The 22,950-nt window shown below is 40.6% G+C and overlaps 1 protein-coding gene across 1 annotated transcript in view; it reads right to left on the reverse strand.

Moving 5' to 3' along the window:
- The window catches only part of LRRC31 (leucine rich repeat containing 31), a gene marked incomplete at its 3' end in the record, with an annotated part of 35,504 nt that overhangs the window by 11,609 nt on the left and 945 nt on the right, over positions 1-22,950 (reverse strand). Inside the window, exons 2-8 of the mRNA XM_084232630.1 lie at positions 17,153-17,297; positions 15,366-15,533; positions 10,297-10,464; positions 9,897-10,064; positions 8,991-9,158; positions 7,365-7,532; positions 3,002-3,169 (exon numbers count right to left, since the gene is read on the reverse strand). Coding sequence (XP_084088756.1) covers positions 3,002-3,169; positions 7,365-7,532; positions 8,991-9,158; positions 9,897-10,064; positions 10,297-10,464; positions 15,366-15,533; positions 17,153-17,297 — 1,153 coding nt within the window. The remainder of the gene's footprint in view (positions 1-3,001; positions 3,170-7,364; positions 7,533-8,990; positions 9,159-9,896; positions 10,065-10,296; positions 10,465-15,365; positions 15,534-17,152; positions 17,298-22,950) is intronic.

Here is a 22,950-nt window from a genome sequence, read left to right on the forward strand (position 1 = left end):
TCCTGTGACTGGAGTTTATCCTTTAAAAACTCTTTCCAAATTAAGATTCCTTTGTATAATAACAATGGGCATGTTTACAAAAAACCTATAGCTGAAATTATATTTATTGGTAAATGACTGCTTTCCTTCTGAGAATGGGAACAAGGCAAGAATATTTGTTCTCAATGCATTCAAGATTGACAGGTAGTCCATGCCAATTAAATAACCAAGGAAAAGATAAAAAAAAAATACACAGGCTAGAAAATAAGAAATAAAGCTGTTTCTAACTACAGATGATACAAGTAAGTAGAAAATCCTGTAACATCTACCAAAAATATGCTACCACAAATGGATGAGTTTAGTAAGGTCACAGTATAAAATATTAATATCCAAAAGTCAGTTGTATTTCTAGATACCATCAGTGACCAACTGGGAATAAAAAATTTAAAAACAGTATCTTTTATAAGAGCAACAAAAAATTAATTGTTGGGCCTCCCTGGTGACACAAGGGGTTAAGCACAGCACCATGGAGCAATCCACAGACTCTGCAGCAGGAGTTAGATCCCCCGGGGCAGGCCAGGGAGTAACCCACATGGCACAGCAGACCTCTCCTGTCGTGCCCGCTGCTGCTCCCCTCAGCAGTGTGTTTCAGTCAGTCTGCCTATTCTGTTCCCCCCTCTGTCTCTGGTGAATCCTCTCACCCCCCACACCTCTGATCTGTACTCCAGCTCTAGTATGCATAAATAAAGAAATCTTTAAAAAATGAATTGTTTACATATACATTTAACAAAATATTTTCAGAATCTGTATGATAAAAACTAATGAAACTAATGTTAAAACACCAATGAAAAAAGTCAAAGAGAAGCTAAATAGTTATCCTGTATTTATGTATAGCGCTCCCAATATAGTTGTCATTTCTTCCTGACTTTATATATTCAATGTAATCTCAGTCAAAATTCTAGGAGTTTTTGTAGATAATGGCAAGATGATGTTATAATTTATATGCCAAGGAACTATAATAAGCAAAATGATTTGGAAAAAGAACAAAGTCAGAATAGACACACTACCTGATTTCAAGGCTTACTCTAATGCTTCAGTAGTCAAGACTATGTGGTATTGGTGAAAAAATAGACAACAACAGTAACAAAAAAAAAAACCAAAACACAACAGATCAATGGAACAAAATAGAGAGAATAGAAATAGACAGTCAAAAATATGACCGATGACTTTTTGACACAAATATAGACAATTCACTGGAGAAAGGATAGTCTTTTTCAACTGATAGTGCTTGAGTAGTTTAGCGGTCATATGCAAAACATAACCTCAACCCATACCTCACCCCTATACAAATTAACTCAAAATGGATAAGTCAAATAAAAAACTTTTATAAAGAAAATAAAGCCTTGAGAACTGGGGTTTTGCAAAATATTCTAAGGTGCAACACAGAAATCTCCAGCCATCTAATTAGCAAATATATAAATAGATCTCATCAAAACATAGTTTTGCTCTTCAAAAGATGCTATTAAAAGAAGTGGTACTTTGGGGGTCTGCCTGGTATGCTAACTTACATTTGAAGAGTGTGAATCTAAACCGCTAATCATGTACAGTGGTGTAAACCAATGTTACCACAATAAAAATAATTTAATAAAAATAGAGAGGCTAAGAAGACAAGCTGCAGCTACAGAGACTATATTTGCAATCACATTCTTGTATCTAGAAAACTAGAGAACTATCATACATAAGAAAACAACCCAATTTTTACAATTAGGCAAAGGTAAGAACAGACACTTCACTAAAGAAGATAAGGAGTTGACAAATAAGCACAGAAAAATAACCTCAGCATCATTAGTCATTAGGGAAATGCAAATTAAAATCACAATGTTTTGTCCTCCTCTTCTAGTTACACTTGATTTTGCCATAAAGCTTGCTTTGAAGATGCAAATTTGTTCCAACTAGATTGACATATCAGAGGATAATTTAAGCATAATGCAAATTTCTTATTTGCTTGCATGTAACTCATCCACAGGAAACATTAAGTCAACACAGAAAACCACTAGCTGAGCCAAGCACGGTACAGGCAAAATCAAAACCCACACATACCACAGCACAGAGCAGAGGCTCCCACTCCACATCTGGGGTTTGTACTTTTTTGAAGTCAGATAATCCCCCTTCCACACTTAGAAAAGCTGACAAACTACAATCAGGGCTGTGCAGCCTTGAATCTTCAGTTCCTCCTTTCCTCTCAGTGTTGTGCTGTTTCTCTCCATTCTGTTCTTTTTCTTTCACTCTTTTCCCATCTCTCTTTGTTCCTTTCCTCTTGAACAAGAAGGGAGAGCCTGGGAGGCAGGGGTGGGCCAGTGGGACTGTGCTGGCCACTCCCGCAAGCTAACTTTAGTTCATTTTCAAGAGTAAGGGTTATCCTTACTGCGGTGCTTATTTATTTGTAACCTTTAACATCAATAAGCCTCAACATCATTTTCATTCGTTTCCTTTGCTTTTAAAAGTGTCATTGATGATGTTTTTGATTGTTGTGCTTCTAACCATAAGGACCATGACAATTATAGTGTGATTTTTAGATAGCACATGACTTTGAGGGCACACATATCATGCTATAACAAGATCACTCTATTTACACAAGAACACAAATATAACTACCTGGAGGGACTGTTCTGGACCCAAATTTTTTTTGGAGGGGTGTTCATTGCTTCAGAGATCTGGCAACTGATGAATGACTAGTGATGGGGATGTGATGACTGAAGCTGGTTCACACCGAGCTAGCTAGAAAACACCAAACACTCATGGATGAGGGGTGTGGAGCAGACACCAGTTGCCTGGCGGGAACCTCCCACTACCACAAATATTTCCATCTCCTTTTAGGAAACATTCTCCACTGTCTCCACTGTGTTTTAATGTGATCTTTCCTATAGACTGTGGATGAGAGGCCCAGTGCTTGCTCCTTCACCACCAGGGCCACACATCAGGCCTGGGTGGCAGGACTGCTCTGTAATCAGGAGATACAAACCCAGAAGAATTATGTCTTCTGTCACCAGGGAACAGCTGCTCAGCCTCAGAACTTGAAGGGACGTTGACAGCTTCAGTGTTTCTAGAAGCAGCTTCAGGTTGCCACCAACACACTTATTCCAAGAAAGGTTGAATATTTGCAGAGCATGGAGGTGAATGGAGGCTTCAGCTAAAATTGTAAGGGTGAAAATAGTACTCATTTAGTCTTTCTTGGAGAAGATAGCCTTGAATTTGAATAGCCCAGGCTAGGTAACCTATTAAAAGTTGTGAGACCATTTTCCCCTGCCTGAAACTCATGACCTCAATTTATATTGTCTATTTTTATTTGGGAGAAATGTTGGAAACTTTAGAAAAGCAAAACTGGATTAAATGGAATTCACTATCAACTGGTATTGCTTTCCTTTACTTCACATTTAGGAAGAAGAAAGACAAGGCGTTTGGACAACTAGCCGAGATTTCCAGAGTGTGCCCTGCTCCGCACATATCCCACTGTATAGTCACTGCTGAAATTCAGAGATAGACCAAGTCTCTCCAGGACTCTGAGACACAAAAATTTTCTGTGTCTCTTAACTGCAGTTACAGAGAAAAGCAAGGGAAATCATGTATTTAGATTTTGTGGGGATATTAAAGGATTTTCTGTTTCTCAGTTCCCTTTCACATAACAGTTAACCAGAACAACATATTCCCTAGGTACAGTAGTTAATTACATTTTGTTCTGTTTCCTTTCTACAGAATAATTTGCTATCAAGAGCAAATATATATTTTCTCTTATAATATCTAAAAAGAAAACCCTACCCTTGTGTGGTAGAGACTAGATAATAAAAAATAGAACATAGTCTTTTTCTAAAAGTGATGTAGCTATTTACATTTCCTCTTTGAGAAATATCTTTTAAGTTCTACCCATTTCTTGACTGGATTATTTACTTTGTTTTTGTTGAGTCCTGTGAGTTCTTTGCATATCTTTGTGATCAGTCCCTTATCACTTGTATGGAGTATGAAAACTTTTTCCCAATAAGTGGGGTGTCTCTTTGTTTTGGTGAACGTCTCTTTGTTGTACAGAAGCTTTTCAGTTTGATTTAATCCCAGGAGGAGGAGGGAGAGAGAGGGAGGAGAACAGGGGACTGTGGTGATGGTGCACGGGTGCATTGGTGAAGGAAATTCTATGGGGACTGTACCCAGGAAGGGGAAGGGGGAAGCAAATATTGTTTCAAAATGAACAATGATGTAAAAAAATAAATTTAAAAAAAGAAAATAAAAGTGATGTAGAGAAACACATATTTACTTGTTTTACTTCTTTTTTGGGGCAAGATTTATTTTTATTTGTTTAGGCATATAAGAACTGGGTGTAAGTCAGAGGTGCGGGGGAGTGAGAGAATGCATCAGAGAGGCAGAGTGAAGAGCAGAACAGGCAGATCTACTGAAATACACTGTTGAAGGGAGGAGCGGGCAAGACAGGAGAGGTCTGCTGCGCCATGTGGGTTAGCTCCCTGGTCAGGGATCTAACTCAGACTGCAGTGGCTAGTGATAACTTGATAGCACTAGGACTTTAGCCCTTGCACCACCAGAGAGGCCCCTTGTTTTACTTCTTAATTCAAATTGAGTGATATATTTTCAAGTGGTGTAATTTAGTGTAATGCCTACTTGACTATAATTCATTATACAGCTATAATTGGAAAGAACTATATCTTCTGATGGCAGAAGACCCAAAACTAAAAACAAAATTTTCTAAGAAAAATTTTCCAACTAGAAAGTATATTTATGAAGCATCATATTGTCCCCAAATTTAATTTTTGTGGAACTTTCCTATGTGAATATTAGTCTGATCTGTATTGTTTGTGAGTGTGTGTGTGTGTGTGTGTGTGTGTATCTAACCACTTGGATTACAGACCCCTTTAAGAAGTTTATTATTTACTTAACTAATGTGTATAAAAATGCACCGGGTATGCAGTGAATAATAAACATAATCCATACCCTCAAAGAGATTATACTATGGGGGAAATTCAGACATTAAAAAAAAGCACACAAATATATATGTCATTTTAAATCCTAATAAAGGCTATAAGGAAAAAGCGCAAATAGAGAAGTTGCTGTTAAAAGATGTTTACACCAAGGCCTGAAGTCAGAACTTCCCGGTTAAGAATGGGATGGGGCATCACAGAGACCAGAAATACTAAGAGGCTAGAAAGAAAGGTGTAAAGAAGGAAGGAAGTCAACTGAGGTGAGGTTCAGGGAGCAAGTGGAAGAGGGACCAGATCATCTGAGCCTGATAGATCATGTGGAGGAAGTTAGATTTTCACCTGAGGTAACACAGGCAACCACTGACTTTTCTTAAACTTAGCAGTGATATGATCTGATTTACCTTTCAATTGAAATGTACATACTCTCCCTATAATAATATCAACAAGTAGTATTTATTGAGCATTTGCTGGGTGTCAGGCACCTGTCCAGGAACATTACAGACAGCAGCCCATCACCTTCTTACAACTCTATGAGGTATGATGCTTGTACCATTAGCTGATGAGGAAACTGAAGCAGAGATGGGAAATACCTCAGGTCACAGGAGCCAGAACCAGAGCCAGGATTGGATTTCAGGCAGACTGACTCCAGAAACCGGAAAATATACTGTATACTTCTCCCACAAAAAAATTTAGGGAGCTCACAGCCCATTCCCCTAAGTATCACTATAGACTGACCCTCTGGTCTGGGTGGGGGCGGGGCATGGACCCTAGATTAAGAACTCCAGTCCTGAAAGGCACGTATCCCAATACTTATCCCATCCAGAAATGAGCAAATCTGGGGAAAGACTAAAGCAGTTCATGGCAAGGACCAAGTCCATGTGGGTTGAACAACAAATTTGCACTGAAAAGGAGGGTAAGAGTACCCTAAATGTAGAGTCCCTTGAATTTAGGATACGTGGAATGCATTTATTTTATTAATAGGTAGCAATAAATGACTGCATATTATTTTTACTAATAAAAGACATTAATTTTATTAATAATAGCCCTGTCTGGTCTGTAGTGACACTCATTTTTTAAAAAAATGTCAACTGGCAGGACACTTAGGAGAAGTCCAGAGGAAAGGCCTCTGTTTTCATCGCTCTCAAGGAAGTCCCAGGATCCCACCACACCAGGCTTGTGCCTGTGTAGATAAAAAGGCAACCTCCTAGGCCTGAACTGCCATCCTTGGAAAGACCTGCTCACCAGGCTGGAATCAGGAAGCTTTCCTGCCATTCCCTGACTCCGCCTAAACTGTGAACAAAAAATACAATTTATACTGAAGCAGGTTTCCTCTGGAAACCAAGAGTTTTGGTAAGTGCAAGTAGAAGGTGCCTACGTGACCAACCCCCAAAAAAACCCTGAAGTTTAAGGTTCAGGTCAGCCCACCTCTAGATAATATTTCACACACGTCACAACAACTTGCTGGAGGAATGAAGTGTGTTCTGGGCACTGTTCTTAGAGAGGACAGTTTGGTCTTCTTGTCCTTGTCTTTGGAAGGATACTTAGAAGACTTTGCTTCATGGCTCTTTCCTTTTGCTCATTTTGCCTTGTATCCTTTCACTGTAATAAATCTCATTGTGAATACACCTATGGACTGAGACAGAGTCCCAGCCAATCACTGAACCTGGGAGGTGACATCGGGTACTCCATCTTGACACCATGTGCCCAAGTGCTGGCTGCCTGGGTGGTGAGTTTTGGAAAATGCTGCAAAGTCTCTTTGTTTCAAAATAGCTCCCTCTACGGCTGACAACACTTTGCCCCTGAATTTGCAGAAATTTCAGATTCAATCATTTGATCTGGACTGGAATGTACCCATGACCTACCCACGACCTGGGGGCAGGCTCAGATTCCTGAGAGGAAAATAAGTCTTGTTGGAAAGTTGATGCTGCTGATCAGCTAGGCTCACACACCAGTAACTACGTCCCTTCAGGCTCACAGCAACCTGAATTTATGTTGGCACCACATAAATTCAAGGCAGTGAGCCCAAGACATTGCATTCCCCACAGTGGAAAGAACTAGAGCAAGAGCCTGGAGGCAAGAAAAGTGGCAGAAAGATAATGAAGCAGAGGGAAACTTGAAATTACAGGGTAACTTGAAATTACAAGTTACCATGGACATAAACCAGCAGATTTGGCTATATACACATTGAATTTTAATGTTAAATTTGCTAATGCCAGAAACATTCTAAAGGTCACTTTTAAGAAAGTTTATTTCCTGAAAAGAAGACAAATTAGTCCTTCAGAACTTTGCCTGTGGCTGATCTATGGAATGAATTGACATGTAATGAACAGAAGACACACCTCCCCTCTCAAGTGTTTCTGGGCATGTTATCATGTCATTATACAGCATTTTGGGGAATTCTCTTACCCAGAGCATTAAAAGCCTCACTTTCCAAAGCACAATTGTTGATTAGTAGTATCTTCAATGCTGGTAAAAACCGGAGCCTACTGAGGAGGTTTTCAGAAGAGCTGCCCATCTTTTTGTTGGCAGATAAATCTAGTTCTTGAAGATTGGAGAGTAAAGGGATAACCTGGGCTGTTAAAATAACAAAAAGTGACACATTACTGGCACCACCTCACAAAGATTCTTCTGGGTGTTTGGTGCCCACAATCTTCTTGATCAGCAATCCCAGTTTTCCCCATCAGACTGTGACCCTCCCTCATATATCACACACAACCAGCCGCTCTTCCCAGGCTATGGCCTGGGCTTTTCTGCTTCCAGGCCTCTCTCCAGGTTAGATGTGCAGAGCCAAGATTTTGGGGACAGAGGGAATGGGGTTCTGATTCTGATTATGCTACTAAAGAACTGTGGGTTTTGACAAGTTACTTAGCTTCTCTAATCCTCAGTTTTCTCAAAAATAATAACATTAACTGTTGGAAGATAAAGTGACTTGGTTTATGTAAAGTGCTTGCTATAGGGCCTGGTACATATTGACTGCATGATGAATGTCTGATAGCATGATTTTTTTTCTCAGAATGTAGAAATACCAGGAAGTCAAGGAAACCAAGATATCAGGACAGATGCATGTTGGTGAGGCACTGGAGTGGGTTCTAAGGACACCTGCTGTGCCAGGAGTTCCTTCTGCTTCATTATCTTTCTGTCACTTTTCTTGCCTCCAGGCTCTTACTCTAGTTCTTTCCACAGTGGGAAATGCAATGTCCTGGGCTCACCGCCTTGGAACTCTCCAGGGCCACCTAAGCTAAGCACCCTTAGTCACTGCCCCATCACCCTTAGTCTACGTGGCATTTGTTTGTGGTGTGTTTTCTGTCCCCACTCACTGAAGGTGAGATCTGTGTTTAGAAGCTGCTTTATCCCCAGTGCACATCAATACCTGCAATACTAGAGGCAGAAATGTTTGTAAAAAGAGGAGACAAGAAAGAGAGGAGATGAAGGAAGGAAAGCAAAGCAGACAGGTGTAGCTCCAATAGATCTAGTTCTCCCTCTACTGACCCCACAGCCCTTTGCATGTCACCACATAACTTAGATTTTTATCAGCTTATTGCTACCAGATGGAAGTTCCTTGATGGCGAGTTTCCCTTAGTCCACAGCATGGCACCTACACAATTAGTTGATTAATCAATAGTTACTGGCTAAATAATCTATAATTCCATTTTTTTAGCTATCCAAAAATGGCCAGAGGAAAGGATAATTTATTTGATTATAAGATATAATTTATGTGATATAAGATCTAAATGGGATATATTTTCATTTCCATCTTTTCAAAAATCAATAGAACAGTTCATTTTTACTCCTTTGAGTGCCACACCTATTATTTCAGATGTGTAGAGGGGGGATTTAGATTCACTAACATTTATGATGCACCTAATACATGCCACATGCTATATGGGAGCATTCACAGAACATTTGTGATTTGATCTTCCCAGTCACTTCATAAAAAGCAAATTTAAGTGTACATCTCAAATTTTCCAAGTTTTCAAACAGAGGCCAAAGCCTGAAACTTCTTCCCTGGCCCTGCATTCCTGCAATACTTACTCAGTGACACCACGTCTTCCACCGTCAGTGAGCACTGGTGAAGATCCAGGACTTCCAGATGCTCCAATGTGGCCAACTGAGCTGGTGAGTCTTCAAAACCTCCACCCAACTCTTTATTGGAGGACAGGTCTAGTTTCCTCAGCTCACACATGTATCTAAAAGCAGCGTCTGTGAAGAAAGTCAAAATCCCATTGTGACATATTATGGAAGGTGATAGGAAGGAGTGGGACAGGAGAGGGGGCGGGTGTGCACAGGGAAACTGAGAAAACACACTGAAAAAAGCCATGATGGAAGAATAACTTCAACCTTCCTACCATCAGCCCTCAATGAACCTGACAATTGGCTTTAAACACACAGTCCAAGGGGTTTGAACTGTATCCTGCAACTAATTTCCTATTCTACGTGAGCATTGACATTTTCACAGAATTCTAGACTTCCTTAAACTGCTAGTGGGAAGGATATTGCAGACTCTGTGAGCTGAAAGAAAAACAATTTTATTTCCTATCCTCCCTTAATGTGGACACTCTATAAGGGAGTAAGTCTTAACTACAAATGCCAATGAAGTCATTCTTTTTATCACTGCCAATACCTGTCTACTGCCATCATAATAATGCCAAAATTAGTAAAAGTAAGAGAAATTGGAGAGCTTTGGTGGAACAGAAGCTTTTACTTATAACCAAAATATCCTGACCTTTTCATATTCAGATAATCATGAAAATATATGGCCATTTTAACAGACCTAAAGAAAGAAAAGACCTAAAGAAAATTTAAATTACCTAAAATTTCTTATTTCCCAGCATAACCACTATTTATATTTTTTATTATTTCCAAATAGCTTAAAATTAAATACAAAATTTATGTATAAATATATACAATATTTATAAACTTTAGCCATTGCCAACTCACCCAATATTTGGACACTCTTTTGTGATAATCCACATGAATGTAAATTCAGTACTTTCAGATTTGAGGCACTTTTCAATCCCTGAGCAATAATGTTTAGAATGCCACCAATGTTTCTGTTAATGGAAAGATCAAGGACTTCAAGATCTGGCAGCATAGGTATTAACTGACCTGGAAGGAAAGGAATTCAGACAAGAAGAACAACTCAGTGAAAATTCAGGGCTTGAAATTTGGGGCAGGTAGGAGGGGGAGTGCAATTTCATGTAAGCTGGAGATGAAGTGAGCCGCTCTTTCATTTCAGGGTAAACACAGTCACCTTTTACCCCCACATTGACCTTCAAGCAATCTAGTCATAGGTGTCTTCACATTTTTGGATGGGAGGACTCTTCCAAATTCTACTCACCCACAAACACTCCATCTTCTAATGTGAGGGCACAATCCACAAGCTCAAGTTTTTGTATTTTACTCCCTTCTTGGAACTTCTGAAAAATCATAGGCAAGTTTCCTCCCACTTCACTATTCCAGGACAAATTTAACTCTTCAAGTTCGGGTATCATTTTAAGTGCTTCTCCTATTACAAAATTTCCAGAAGACCAAGTTGATCATAATTCCATAAAGCAGGGAATGTATTTGAAAATTAGAACAACCATTACTTATGGGAGATGGAAGCTGGGTAGGTACTATACAAGGATCTGAGGAACAGAGAGGAATACATGGCACCTGTCCTGCCTCTGTGGGTAGAAGAGGATGCAGAGAAGTGAAACCGGACATTTCTGAAACCCTTTCACACAGGAAAACATTTGAGGCAGTAGAGGCTGTGAGAGGACAGAGGAAGAGATGGGGAGATCAGTCTTAAGAGAGATTTTTACTATCTTGGGGGTAGAACAGAATGGAGAGACACACACATGGGAAATGTGCTTCGGTCAGCACGTGATCCCACACTCTAAAAGGGATCTGGTCATTCATGTGCACAAAGGTAAAGAAAGCATACTCTTAGTGTGAAAGATTTTTAATAGAATTTGTGTGGATAGGGAGAGGGAGAAGAAAAGGGAGGGGTAGAGAGAGAGAGAGAGAGAGAGAGAGAGAGAGAGAGAGAGAAGAAGGGACTTCAAATAATAGCAAGCTTAAAAAAAGTATCCATTCCCTCATGGGCAAATGCCCAAACAGACTCAACCTGAAAGCTTGCCAAAAGTCTAAGGTACCTTGTGGCAAAGAACCACAAGAAAGGGGTTTGGCAGGTCCCAGAAAACTGGGACAAAAAGAGAGAGGGAGGATGCAAAATAAACCACATAATCCACAATGAGATCAAGATAATGGCTGCGGTTGTCTCTGCCAAGGACCATCAGCAGCTTCCCCAGGTGTTTCTCCTTTTTCCAAGTTTCCTCTACAAGTATCTCTATATAGCTCTCCTCCAAATCTCCTAAGCCGTACAGGGTACAAGTTGAAGCCAGAAAAACATGAGCGCCCAAGCCCACATGTTCAGTAATAAGCCAAACATGGCTGTTTAACTCTACCCCTAGTTCCCAGTGACACCAGCCCCCTCCTTCAGGAAGTTAGATTCACAGCATGCTGGGAATTGTAATTCTCAGTGCCTCAGCTCTCCTCAGTGTGGAGATGGGGGTGGGGATACATTAAAATGCCAGAGGGTGAAGTTCATTCAGGACATCATTCATAGGTTCAGAGTTTGTTTCTTACTCTTCCTCTAATACTTCCTCATTGTGCAGGATCAATTGTTGCAGCAAACAACTAAGTGTGTTGGAAAGTCCACTATATCCAGAAGACACTCTTCCACTGTCTGCTACTGGGCTTTGAATTCTACCATTAGTTTTTAACTCTATGAATTAAAGTTTTAGGAATTTGGAGGACCAGGTTAAAATGCTTTAGGAGTTATACCATTACGTATACAATGGTAAACCAGGAGCTATGCCATTGTAAGCCAGGGATGAACAAGTGTCATTGCCAGCCAACTGCAGTTGATGTCCCCTGGGATCAGGGAGAAAGCATGCAAGGTTGATTAGCTATGTTTGCAGTGCACATGGTATTGGAGTGCCAAACATTGGCATCCATCATTAAGCAGTTGTAATGCATAATGCTGAAATGCCACTTAATATATGATCTCTTATCAGTAAACCATTTATTCTTCCTATAGCCCATATGCCATAAGACTAAGCTAGAAGGACAGAGTATGAATGATAGAAAACCCCTCCCGATGGGAGAGGATACAGAAGACCTTCTAGAAGGCATCCAAAGTGGCTGAATAAGGGAGAACTTGTAAAAAAAAAAAAAAAATAAGGGAGAACTTGTAGTTCTCTCATCCCACGAGTATTACAATATACAAACTAAATGTGGGCTAATCTACACAGAAGCAAACCTAAAACTCAGATGAATAAAGCTTCCACACAATGACAAAAACACAACACCCAGATGAGTAGGACAGACAGACACTCACCAAGGAAGACAACCCACCAGGTGGCAATAAAGTGCAATTGGGAAGACATCTCAAAGGTGTGGAACTTTTCCCTGGGGAGTGGGGGGAGGGGTGCCTGAAGCCCAGCACCCCAACCCTACAGTCCAGCATAGCAGGGATGAGCCCCTAGAAACCCTGCATTGAGGACCAGATGGAAGTGAGTGCAAGAAACTTGAGAAAAAAATAGAGACTAAGCATCAACCTTTAATAGGTCAATAAGCAGATTCACTAGTTTTGGGGCCCAAAAAAATAAGACCTGTTTGAATAACACCCAACCCACAAGTGAAGAAATGCCAGAGACCATACTTAAAGCACTGGCTTAGAAGGCAAGGAACACTAGGAATTAACACAGGGTTGGAGTCCCTGGCCGGTGCCATCTTGACAACCTCTCACAATCTTACTGAGAACACATTGTGTGGACATTATCTTGGAACCCATTCCTTGTACTACCAGACCCTGCAGGTGAATCCCTGATGATAGCTCCACCCACCCCTGGGAAATAGCAAACTAGCTAAGAGCCAGTTAAAAGTGTCCACCCCTGGCACCTGCTAACCAACTCTTTCCTGCAAGAAAGCAAGTTGGGCCCCTACAGTCAACAAGCAGCCTCAGACCTTCCAAAGGATACTCAGCTAGCAAGTGGATTCTGCCACCTGCAGGGCTCTTCCACCAGCCCACAACTGTCAGATACCACCCACTACTGGGCACATAAGACCCACTGTGCCTTCAAGACCCCAGCTGCTGGACCACACTGGCTCATACTGGAGCTACCACTACCAGTCATCCAGCTACCCCCTCCTGGAGCCTTGCTAGCCAGCAGAGAACCATGTCTCCAGCAGCTAACCACCATCATAACACTGCAGGCTGCCGCTAACACTATGTACCACTGTTAATCCAATGAGCACCAACATAGCCGGCAGCCTGGATGCAATAGGACACATCCTACAGCAACTCCCAGCAGCTGTATGCTGAGATTGGAACCACAACACTACCTGCTGAGCACACCTTAGTCCAGAGCTGAGGCCAAACCCAAACAAAGTGCCACTTCCTGGCAGCATTGACAGCCCTATCCATAGTGCTGCATCGATACTGCAGCCATGTGGTGAAACCTTGATTTACTGACTTGGGAAACCAGGAGGAGAAGGTGCTCTAGGATAACACATGACATCACCTTCATAAGATCAAACGCTCAGGACTGGAACAGGCAATAGTGACTCCTAAAACATAGAATAAATTTGAATATGCCCCCAAATGAAAAAGCAAAATAAAACTCTAGAATAAAAAGACACTAAGAAAATGGAAATAAGCAAATTACCTGAGGAAAAATTTAAAGAATGATTATAAAAATGTTTACTGAGCTCAGGAAAAAAAAAAAATGGATGAACTAGAAAATTTAAGGACGATCCGACAAGAAATCAGAGCACTGACGCATATAATAGAACTAAAAATTACAATAGAGGGGTCCCAGAGCAGAGTGGATAAAACAGAGGCTCAAATAATTGAATAGGAAGACAATGTGATAAAATTCACCCACACAGAGAAATAAAATGAAAAGAGAATTTTTAAAAAATGAAGGTACCCTAGAGGCCTCTGGGACAACGTCAAGAGGAATAATATTCACCTTACAGAGGCCCCAAAAGAAGAAAAGAGAAAGGACCAGAAAAAAAAAAAAAAGACTAAATAATTATCAAAAACTTCCTTAATCTGGGGAAGGGAGCAGATATCTAAGTTCAAGAACACTCCAAATAAGAGGAAGCCATGGAGATCCACACCAAGACATCTTATCATCAAAATGGCAATCTCACTTTAAAAGATATATTCACAGTAAAAGTTTGGACCAACAACCTAACAAAGCAGAGTGATAGGAGACAAAAGTGGTAAAATTAACTAAAGCTAAAGCAATTAGTCAAGAGAATTATATAACATAAAAAGGTAAGATGAGACATCAAAATATAAAACATAGTGGGTAGTAAAAAGGCAGGGTTTGAGCATGTGTCAAATATAAGTAGCTATCAGCTAAATACAGATCAAAGCATACGGAAGATCTTACACTTCATGGTAACCACAAAGAAAAACCCTACAGTAAAAAACACAAAGGATGTAAAAGGAACCTAAAAACACCACTAAAAAAAAAAAAAAAAATCAAACGCCAAGGGAAAAGAAAAAGAAGAAGAAGAAAAGGGACCTCCCTAGTGGCCTAGGGGTTAAGTCTCAGGCTACCACCACTATGGCCTGAGTTCGATCCCTGGCCAGGGGCTGACCCACATATGGCGCAGCAGACCTCTCCTGTCTCGCCTGCTGCTCCCCTCAGCAGTATATCTCAGTAGATCTGCCTGATCTGCTTCCCATTCTATCTCTAGTGAATCCTCTCACCCCTAGGACCTCTGGCCTACACCCCAGTTTTTCTATGCAAAAATAAATAAATAAAATCTTAAAAAAAAAGAAATTAAAAAAGGAAAGAAGAAAGGAAGAGAGAACAACAGATACAACCAGAAATCAACAAAAGGCAACCTACAAAAGACTCACTTCAGGTATAAAGACACTGAAAAACCAAAAGTGCACAGATGGAAAAAAAAAAATTCCATGTAAATGGAGTTGACAAAAAAGCAGGAATGGCTATAATCATAAACCTGGAGTGAGTCCCAAGAAAGATATTCCATTTCCTGGCTTTCTAAGGATCAAGGATCATGAAAAAAATTAATATAAAATAAACTACTTTTTATTTTCAGGCCTGGATTACTGTTATTAAATCTGCAACTCTGCTACACAACCCCAGCTTCTAACCAAAGGGGTTAAATTGATCATAAAAAGTACATAAAGGTAACTTTGGATCAGGGACTAGAGCAAGAAGGAACTATTAATTATTGAGCACCTTAATTATTGAGCACCTACTATGTACTTTATGCACCCATGGGGTGGCAACCCTAATATATTGCCCTTGAGGGTTGGGTTACAGAGCTGCTTCTTTTGAAAGGATTTATCATTTCTCAGGGAAGCATTTATCATACCCAGTGCTCGAATATCATCAGTGGTAAGACTGCAACCACCCAGCCTCAGGATTTTTAACTTGCTGACAAGATGCATTTGCTGAGTGATTGAATGGAGGTTTCCACCTACGGAATCATTCCAGGAAATATCCAGTTTTTCCAAGTCTGGGAGAAAAGGCAGCAAAGCAGCTGGATGTGAACAAAAGAGAATACAGATTTTCATATGTGATTTGTAGTAAACAGGGCTCATTGCAGACAATAAGACTTTGCACTGAAGAAAATAAAGGGAGTATTCTCTAGGTATGTTGATTTCCTGAGACATCTCTCAGTGCAACTGGAGAGATTGTGACATTTACATTTCCTGTTTCTTGGGACTGCCAAATAACCTCACTCAAAATGCAGTGTTGTTGCCAAAATATTTTATAGACCTCCTTCATTATAGCAGAAGTGATAATTCTGCTGTTACTACCACTGTTACTGTAAAATATATACCAGTATTTTTATTTTGCAAAACTCTCTGACGTCTGTCAACCAGTTATCCTATTCAGTCTTCAGGCTGAAGGCCAAGGGAATGCTCCCCTGGCAAGGTGGATTGAGGGTGCCTGTTACCTTTTCTTTTTTATCTTGATCACCTGAGTGTTACCACCTTAAAAAGTGTTCATTACCGTTCAGCAAACCAACATGTGGAGATGTAGATCGGTACAACCCCTGATTAGAACCTTCTCTGATTCTCTGCCATTATTCATTAAGAGGGAAGTTACTTTCTGAGAAAATGATTCTCAAGAGCCATTATCTCCAGAAGCATCAAGACTCAACAGCGGAAATGCCAAAGTGAAGGGAGTGAAGCATCATCGATGGAGCGTGTGTGTGTGTGTGTGTGTGTGTGTGTGTGTGTGTGTGTGTGTATTTATAACTGTCTTGAATGTTAAAATTCAGGCAGTGGTCAGAAGCAGGGAGCTAAGCATCTGTAGTTATAGACACAACAACTCCAGACCAAAATTTGGAAACCATGTTTAGGAGCAAGAAATGGTTTTCTTTTTAACTAGCATGCAGTGCATATTAGTCATTTCTTATTCACGACGATCCACCTTTATAAAATATAAAAGTCTATTTAGCACATTACGAAGGGGGGGGGAATCAAGATTCCTAGACCCACTGGATTCAGTGGATTTGTGTTGGACTCAGGTGCCTGTATTTCCTCTGGTGATGCTGACACACAAGGGCATGACTCGGGTTCCCCTTTTAAGAGGTGGGTCCCAAATATTATGGCATGGATTTTCATGAAAACAGCCAAGTGCTCATTACTCAAAATGCAGTTGTTTTGATTCCTCTGCATTAGTAGACACACGCAATTTGATTCAAGGCTCAATGTAAGGCTCAATTTACACCTCCTGTTGAGGTGTAACAAATGGTATTTAAATTTCGGTGCACAAAAGGAATAAGCTGTAATTGCTGGTAGTTATACTTTACATTCTACAGAAAACCAAACCACACTATACCCATCACAGATCCGTTTTATGGATCAGTTTCATCGGTTTATATCATAGGTGAGAAGAGATGTTTTTCAGGGAACAATCGGTTGATAAGGTGAAATTTCTCAGGAAAACAAAGCTTCCTCTTAAACTTAGTTAAGTCTTCAAAGGTGGAGGATCAATTAATTTGTTGTTTTTTTTTTTTTAATAGTAGTGCAACTCCTTTCCTGAGATGCGTGGGCCACCCATCAGACCTTGGTTAACCAAGGGAATTTCGCCCGCTCATCTTAACCCGAGGCCCTCGGTTCCTCTGCGCCCAGTCTGCGGCGTACAGACCTATTTCCTGCACATGCGCTGTGGTTAACCCGCAGTTATTCAGATCCAGACAGGTGTTATCAGCCTCTAAGCCCAGCTTCTGCAGGAACTGATTAATTTTTTCCGTCCTGGATCCGGATTCCATTTCTGAAGTGAGAGGCTTAGATATACTATAAGAATAAAGAAGAATTTGCTATTAATGGCAGATAGTATGAAAGCTGCATGAGCACAATACGACAAGCAGAAAAATAACGGCAATTCTGAACAGGTCTCTTGTGAAACCTCTGCTTAAAAATGGAAGTATCGATAATTTACCACGAACAAAACTAAACCCCTATCCCCGGGCCAGGCGCTCAACACTAATACCTGCAGTGACCTTTTCTCACAAAGAAGCTTGAGGAACTCAGTGGCATTTCTTTAAAAGCCTGACCCTGGCTACTCAGTGTGCAGAAGGAATTGTGCTGCTGGGTGAAGAGCTAAGTTTGTCAGCACAGCATTTAAGAGCAGCATTGCTTCAAGGATGCGCAGTAAGCTTTGGGAGGGCAACTGTATCGGGAAAGCACTGAATGGCCGCTAAGGAGCTTCAGGTGGCTGTGTAGGGCGAGGGATGCTCTTCCCAGACCACTCAGCTGATAAATCCAGAGAGAGCGGTGCTTGGGAGAGAGTCTGTATTTTCTCGACTCCTGCCAGGGTATACGTTGAGAAAGTCTCCCTTGTTCTTCTGCTGTTCCCGGCTACTTACCTGGCACCTCCACCAAGTTCCTCGGCTGTAACAATATACTTTCATGGTATTACTAAAATAACAACAAAAACCCTGTAATTTTACTGACCACTGATTACATACCAGTGCTTCACCTACGGCCTGTGCCAATGTTTGAGACACATGTAAAACACATCATACTTCCATAAAGAAAAGTGAACATGCATGTACTGGCTGACTTTGAGGTGATTTTATAAGTGAAAATGTACAACTTAAACATACACAGTGTATTCTGGTATCTAATAAGAAAGCATAAGCTCTGAACGTGCAGTAATATTCTGATATATTGATATATATTTGATATATTGATATATTCTGATATATTGTTAACCCTGACCAAAGTATCAAGCCACATAGCTAAAAATAAATGCGTTGGTCCTGGTGAAAACTAAAAGATACTAGGAATAAATCTGGACTAGAATATCGGCAGAATAATAAATACGCCACCTGTCATCCACAGAGACCTTTTTTTGGGACTGGCTATTTTTAGAAATCCCCCTGTAGGGCGCGGGTCTTTACAGGGATGGTTGGTGTTGCCACATTCCACCAGTAGGAGGCAGCAGCATCCACCATTTTATCTTCTCGTCTAGCCTTCAATTTATCATGGCTCTTTGGATATGAGGTATTTTATTTTTGAATAGGGTTGCCAGAAATAGGGAAAACAAAAACAGCAGATCCAATTAAATTTAAACTTCAGGTAAATAAGGGCCAGTTGTTTCGTAAAAGTACTTTGTAAATATTGCATGTGTTTCATCTGGCAACCATAGGTTTGGGGGCTCATAGTAGAATTGCAGATGTGTGATGGGGAGGGACTACCTCTTACATGTCAGTCAGTATAGGGCATTTTGTGTAAACTTATTACAAGGAGTCACAATTACACTACTTGATAGATTTGGAAGCTGAGATTCAGAAAGACCGTTAGTAAGTAGTAGAATTTGAACCCAGAAAAGCTCTTTATGTGTATGTATGTTTCTGCAGTTTTTTCTCTGTGTATCTTCATGCTTTCTCTCTTTCATTTGTAACCTTTTTATCTCCATAGATTCAGCCTATAATTGCTCAAGTTTCAGCCCCCATCAAACCTTCTCTGTTTCCTCTGTAATCATGTCCTTTACGGCCAGAGGTTTGCAAAGAGTCGTTTATACTTGCTGGTCCCACTTCTTCATCATTTACCAATTAACCCTCTATGTTCTGGTTGCCACTCGCACCTATCCAAGTAATTTTTTCTCAAAGATCACCAACAGTGGCCTACCAATTCACAAATTCAGAAATCTCTTCTTAGTCCATGTGCTACTTGGGTACTCTTAATTGGATTGAAAATTGCAAAGCAGCACAGTTGAAAGACCCAGTCAAATAGTGAGGCTGTTGGTTGAGCAAGTCACTTAACTTCTCTGTGCCTTGGTTTACTCATCTATAGCAGAGGCTATACTTCCGTTCTAGTTCATTTCTCAGAAACATAGTGATTTCAGTTTACTAGCATCTCCCTGGGAGATGGAAGGTATTTAGTAAATATGTGTTAAATGAATGAATAATTGAATGAATGAGTGAATGGATGAAGGAACATTAGCTTTACAGCTCCTCAATTACCAAAACAAATCAACAGGATAAATCTTTATGAAAACACCCAAGTATAAATATGAGTACTACTCATGAAACCCCTGGATATATCCTTACAGTTCTTCTTTCTTTTTAATCTATGAATCCCTTTCTTCAAAGGATATCTTATATCACAGCTCGGGAAATCTTATGTCACAGCTCAACTTATAAAACAGATGAGTCAGAGCTGCCCCAGACTGACTGAGGCGGAGGGCTGGCATTCACTGGAGATGCAAAATGATCACACAGCACCAGTTCTGTGAGGTGATGCAGGGCCTTTTCCTACTGCTTTATGTCTGAACCTATCTCTTGCTTCTCCAGGTGATTCTATGAACTAGCAGTATCTTCTCGCTAATTTCTGACAGTACTGGTTTCTGTTGTTTTCAAACAAGCATCCCATAAACATGATTACATGTTTGAAGCAGAGTAGGCGCTGCATAGGGAACCAAGATAACAAGCTGTTACAAGACTTACTTGTCTAATGGAGGAGAAAGACAAGAAAGTCTCATCACAAGACAGATGAGAAGCAGTGCAGATGTGCACGGAGGCACATGGTAGGGACAGTGAGCCCCCCAGATCCAAGGGGAGGGTCGTAGCAAGCTTCCAACAGAGTGGCACATGAAGGGGATCTTACAGGATGAGTGGGAAACTGACAGCTTGTCATGTTTGCCATTGGTTTGCCATTCAGTATAGACTCTGCCTAATATAACTTTTTTTGCTTAAGCACCTCTACATCTATTCATGCATTGAAATTAGTTTTTAAAATGAACAAATTATAAATATAAAAGAAAGTGCAACTTACCAAACCTATCAAGGACCGTGGAAATTTTTCCTAGTAAGACTGTATGTACATTTCAGTTCTGCTTTCCTGTAAATGGATCCAAACACCTAGGGAAAAAAAAATGACCAAAACTGTTTGCATCTTTGTCGGTATTTATTACTTGATGTAATTAAGGTTATTTCCATTGATGACAAAAAAGATGAGTAGGAATCAGCCATATGTGGACATGAGGGATGGACATGAGGGGTGCAGAGGGAGGTGGTAACAAAAGAGAAGGCCTTTCTAGGAACAGGGAATCACTTAGAGGAACATGGTCAGTTCAGAAAATTGCAAATAAATAGGATGTCACGGGTAAAGGATGAGAACAAGACTATGGAAGGAGGGTGGCAGTTGGGGGCAGGAAGAGGTCATCAAGATACCCGACTGACCATGAGCACCTTGAGGACTGTGCTCAGTGGTGTGGATTTTCTCTTCAAGGTAAGAAAGACTCAGTGAAGGATTTTAAGCAGGTCAGAGAAACTGTCATATCTGTGGTTTAGAAAGAGCACCCAGTGGTCATGGGGAGGACAGGTTGTCAAGCTAGCAAAACTAGAAACAGAAAAGCCAGTTAAAAGCAATCCCAGTGGACAGGCAAGAGACAGAGTAGGTTGGAACAGCAATGAAGAGAAGGAACCAGGCCTGAGAGCCATTTGGAAGAATTAACAGGAGCCTCTGACTCAGGGAGGAGTAGAAATGGAGAAGCCACGCACCACTTGAGTGGCCAGTGGTGCCCAGCCCAGCTGCTTGGTCTTACATCATTAATTTAATCATGTACACAATCATGTAATTTAATCAAGATTTTAATTAAAATCGTCTTCATTTACCAAATTCCTGAAGCTCCAAATCATACCTTAGAACAAAAATCAGCAATTTTCTGAAAGAGATTGACTTCTTTCAAAGGTAGATATGTAACTTACTTACAAAAATATGTTTAGAATACATTCATCTTACAGGCAAAATGATACTATCTTTGGTATTTGGCACAAACGGTCTAATGGAAATGAGGACAGGTTTAAATGAAACAAGATTGGCCATATGTTAAAAGTTGAGAAGGGAGGTGATATGCAGACTCATTTCACTGTTATTTCTCCTTTTGTATAGGTTTGCATAAAAAGTTTAGAATATTTAAAAAGTGCTTTTAATCTAATAGATAATATATTGATGGCATGTATATGGCACAAAACCCTGAAGAGAGATTTGTAATATTTATGTTCATAACATTTGAACTTGTAATCTCTATTCTGAGAATATATACAAAAAAAAAAAAAAATTGCTGAAATGCAGTAAAGCAGAGAATACGGAAGAGAGAAAGTGGATGATATTTACTAAGGGGGGGTGATGGAATTTACTAATTAATTATGACATATGGTTGTAATGGAATATCATGCTCAATATCATGTTAAAAGTATGCACATGAACATTATGTAAAAATGTAAGAATTAAGCAATATAGTAATATGTTCCAAAAGCAGGATCATAGCTCCATAAAGATTCAAGAGGGGGCTCCCCAGTGGCTCAGCAGGTTGAGCTCAGTGTTGTGAAGCTGTCCACAGCCTCTGCAGCGTGGGTTCAATTCCCAGCTGGCCAGGGAGATACCCACATGGCAAGGCAGACCTCTCCTAACTCACACGCTGCTCCCCTCAGCAGTGCTTTCAGTCCCTCTGCCTTTTCTGCTCCCTGCTCTTTCTCTGATGAATCCTCTCACCCTCTTGCACCTCTGGCCTGTATCCCAGCTCTTGCACAAATAAATAAAATCTTAAAAAAAAAAAAGCACTGTGAAGATATCCGAAGCCTCAACAGAGCCAGTTTGATCCCAGCTGGGCTGGCAAGGGTCCCACACGGTGCGGCAGACCTCTCCTGTCTGGCCCACTGCTCCCCTCAGCAGTGTATTTCATCAGTCTGCCTGCTCTATTCCCTACTCTGTCTCTGGTGAATCCTCTCACCCTCCCACGAATCTGGCCTGTACCCTCGTTCTTGTATAAATAAATAAATCTTGGGGCCTCCCCAGTGGTGCAGTGGGTTGAGCGCCGCGCTGTGAAGCTGTCCGCAGCCTCTGCAGAGCTGGTTCGATTCCCCACCAGCCAGGGAGAGCCCCACATGGCACAGCAGACCTCTCCTGCCTCGCCTGCTGTTCCCCTCAGCAATGTCTTCACTCCGTCTGCCTGTTCTGCTCCTTGCTCTGGCTCTGGTGAATTCTCTCACCCTCCTGCGCTTCTGACCTATACCCCAGTTCTTGTATTAAATAAATAAATAAAAATTTTTAAAAATAAATAAATAAATCTTAAAAAAAAAGACTCAAAAAAAAAGATTTCATGTGTAAGCTATTCTAAGTGTGCAAAAGATGCCCTTTCTAGACCACAATACCTCTCTGACTTATGCCCTAAAACTCTACTCCTGCCCCATCTCTCATCTTGCTTTTAGTCCGCCAAGCTCCCTGCTCACATCAGACACTCTGGGCTCAGTCCCATTTGGGGGCTTTGAACTTACAGTTCCCTCAGCCTGGAAAACTATTCCCACAAATACCTATGTGACTCACTTGACTCATCCATTCTACATAGCTGACTTTATTTAGTTTTCTGCTTAAGTGCCACCAAATCAGAGAGTGCTTCCATCCACCACCTTTTAAATAGTAACCCTTCCTGCCCAT

This window comes from Talpa europaea (assembly GCF_964194135.1).
Source record: "Talpa europaea genome assembly, chromosome: 4".
Classification (NCBI taxonomy): Eukaryota; Metazoa; Chordata; class Mammalia; order Eulipotyphla; family Talpidae; genus Talpa; species Talpa europaea.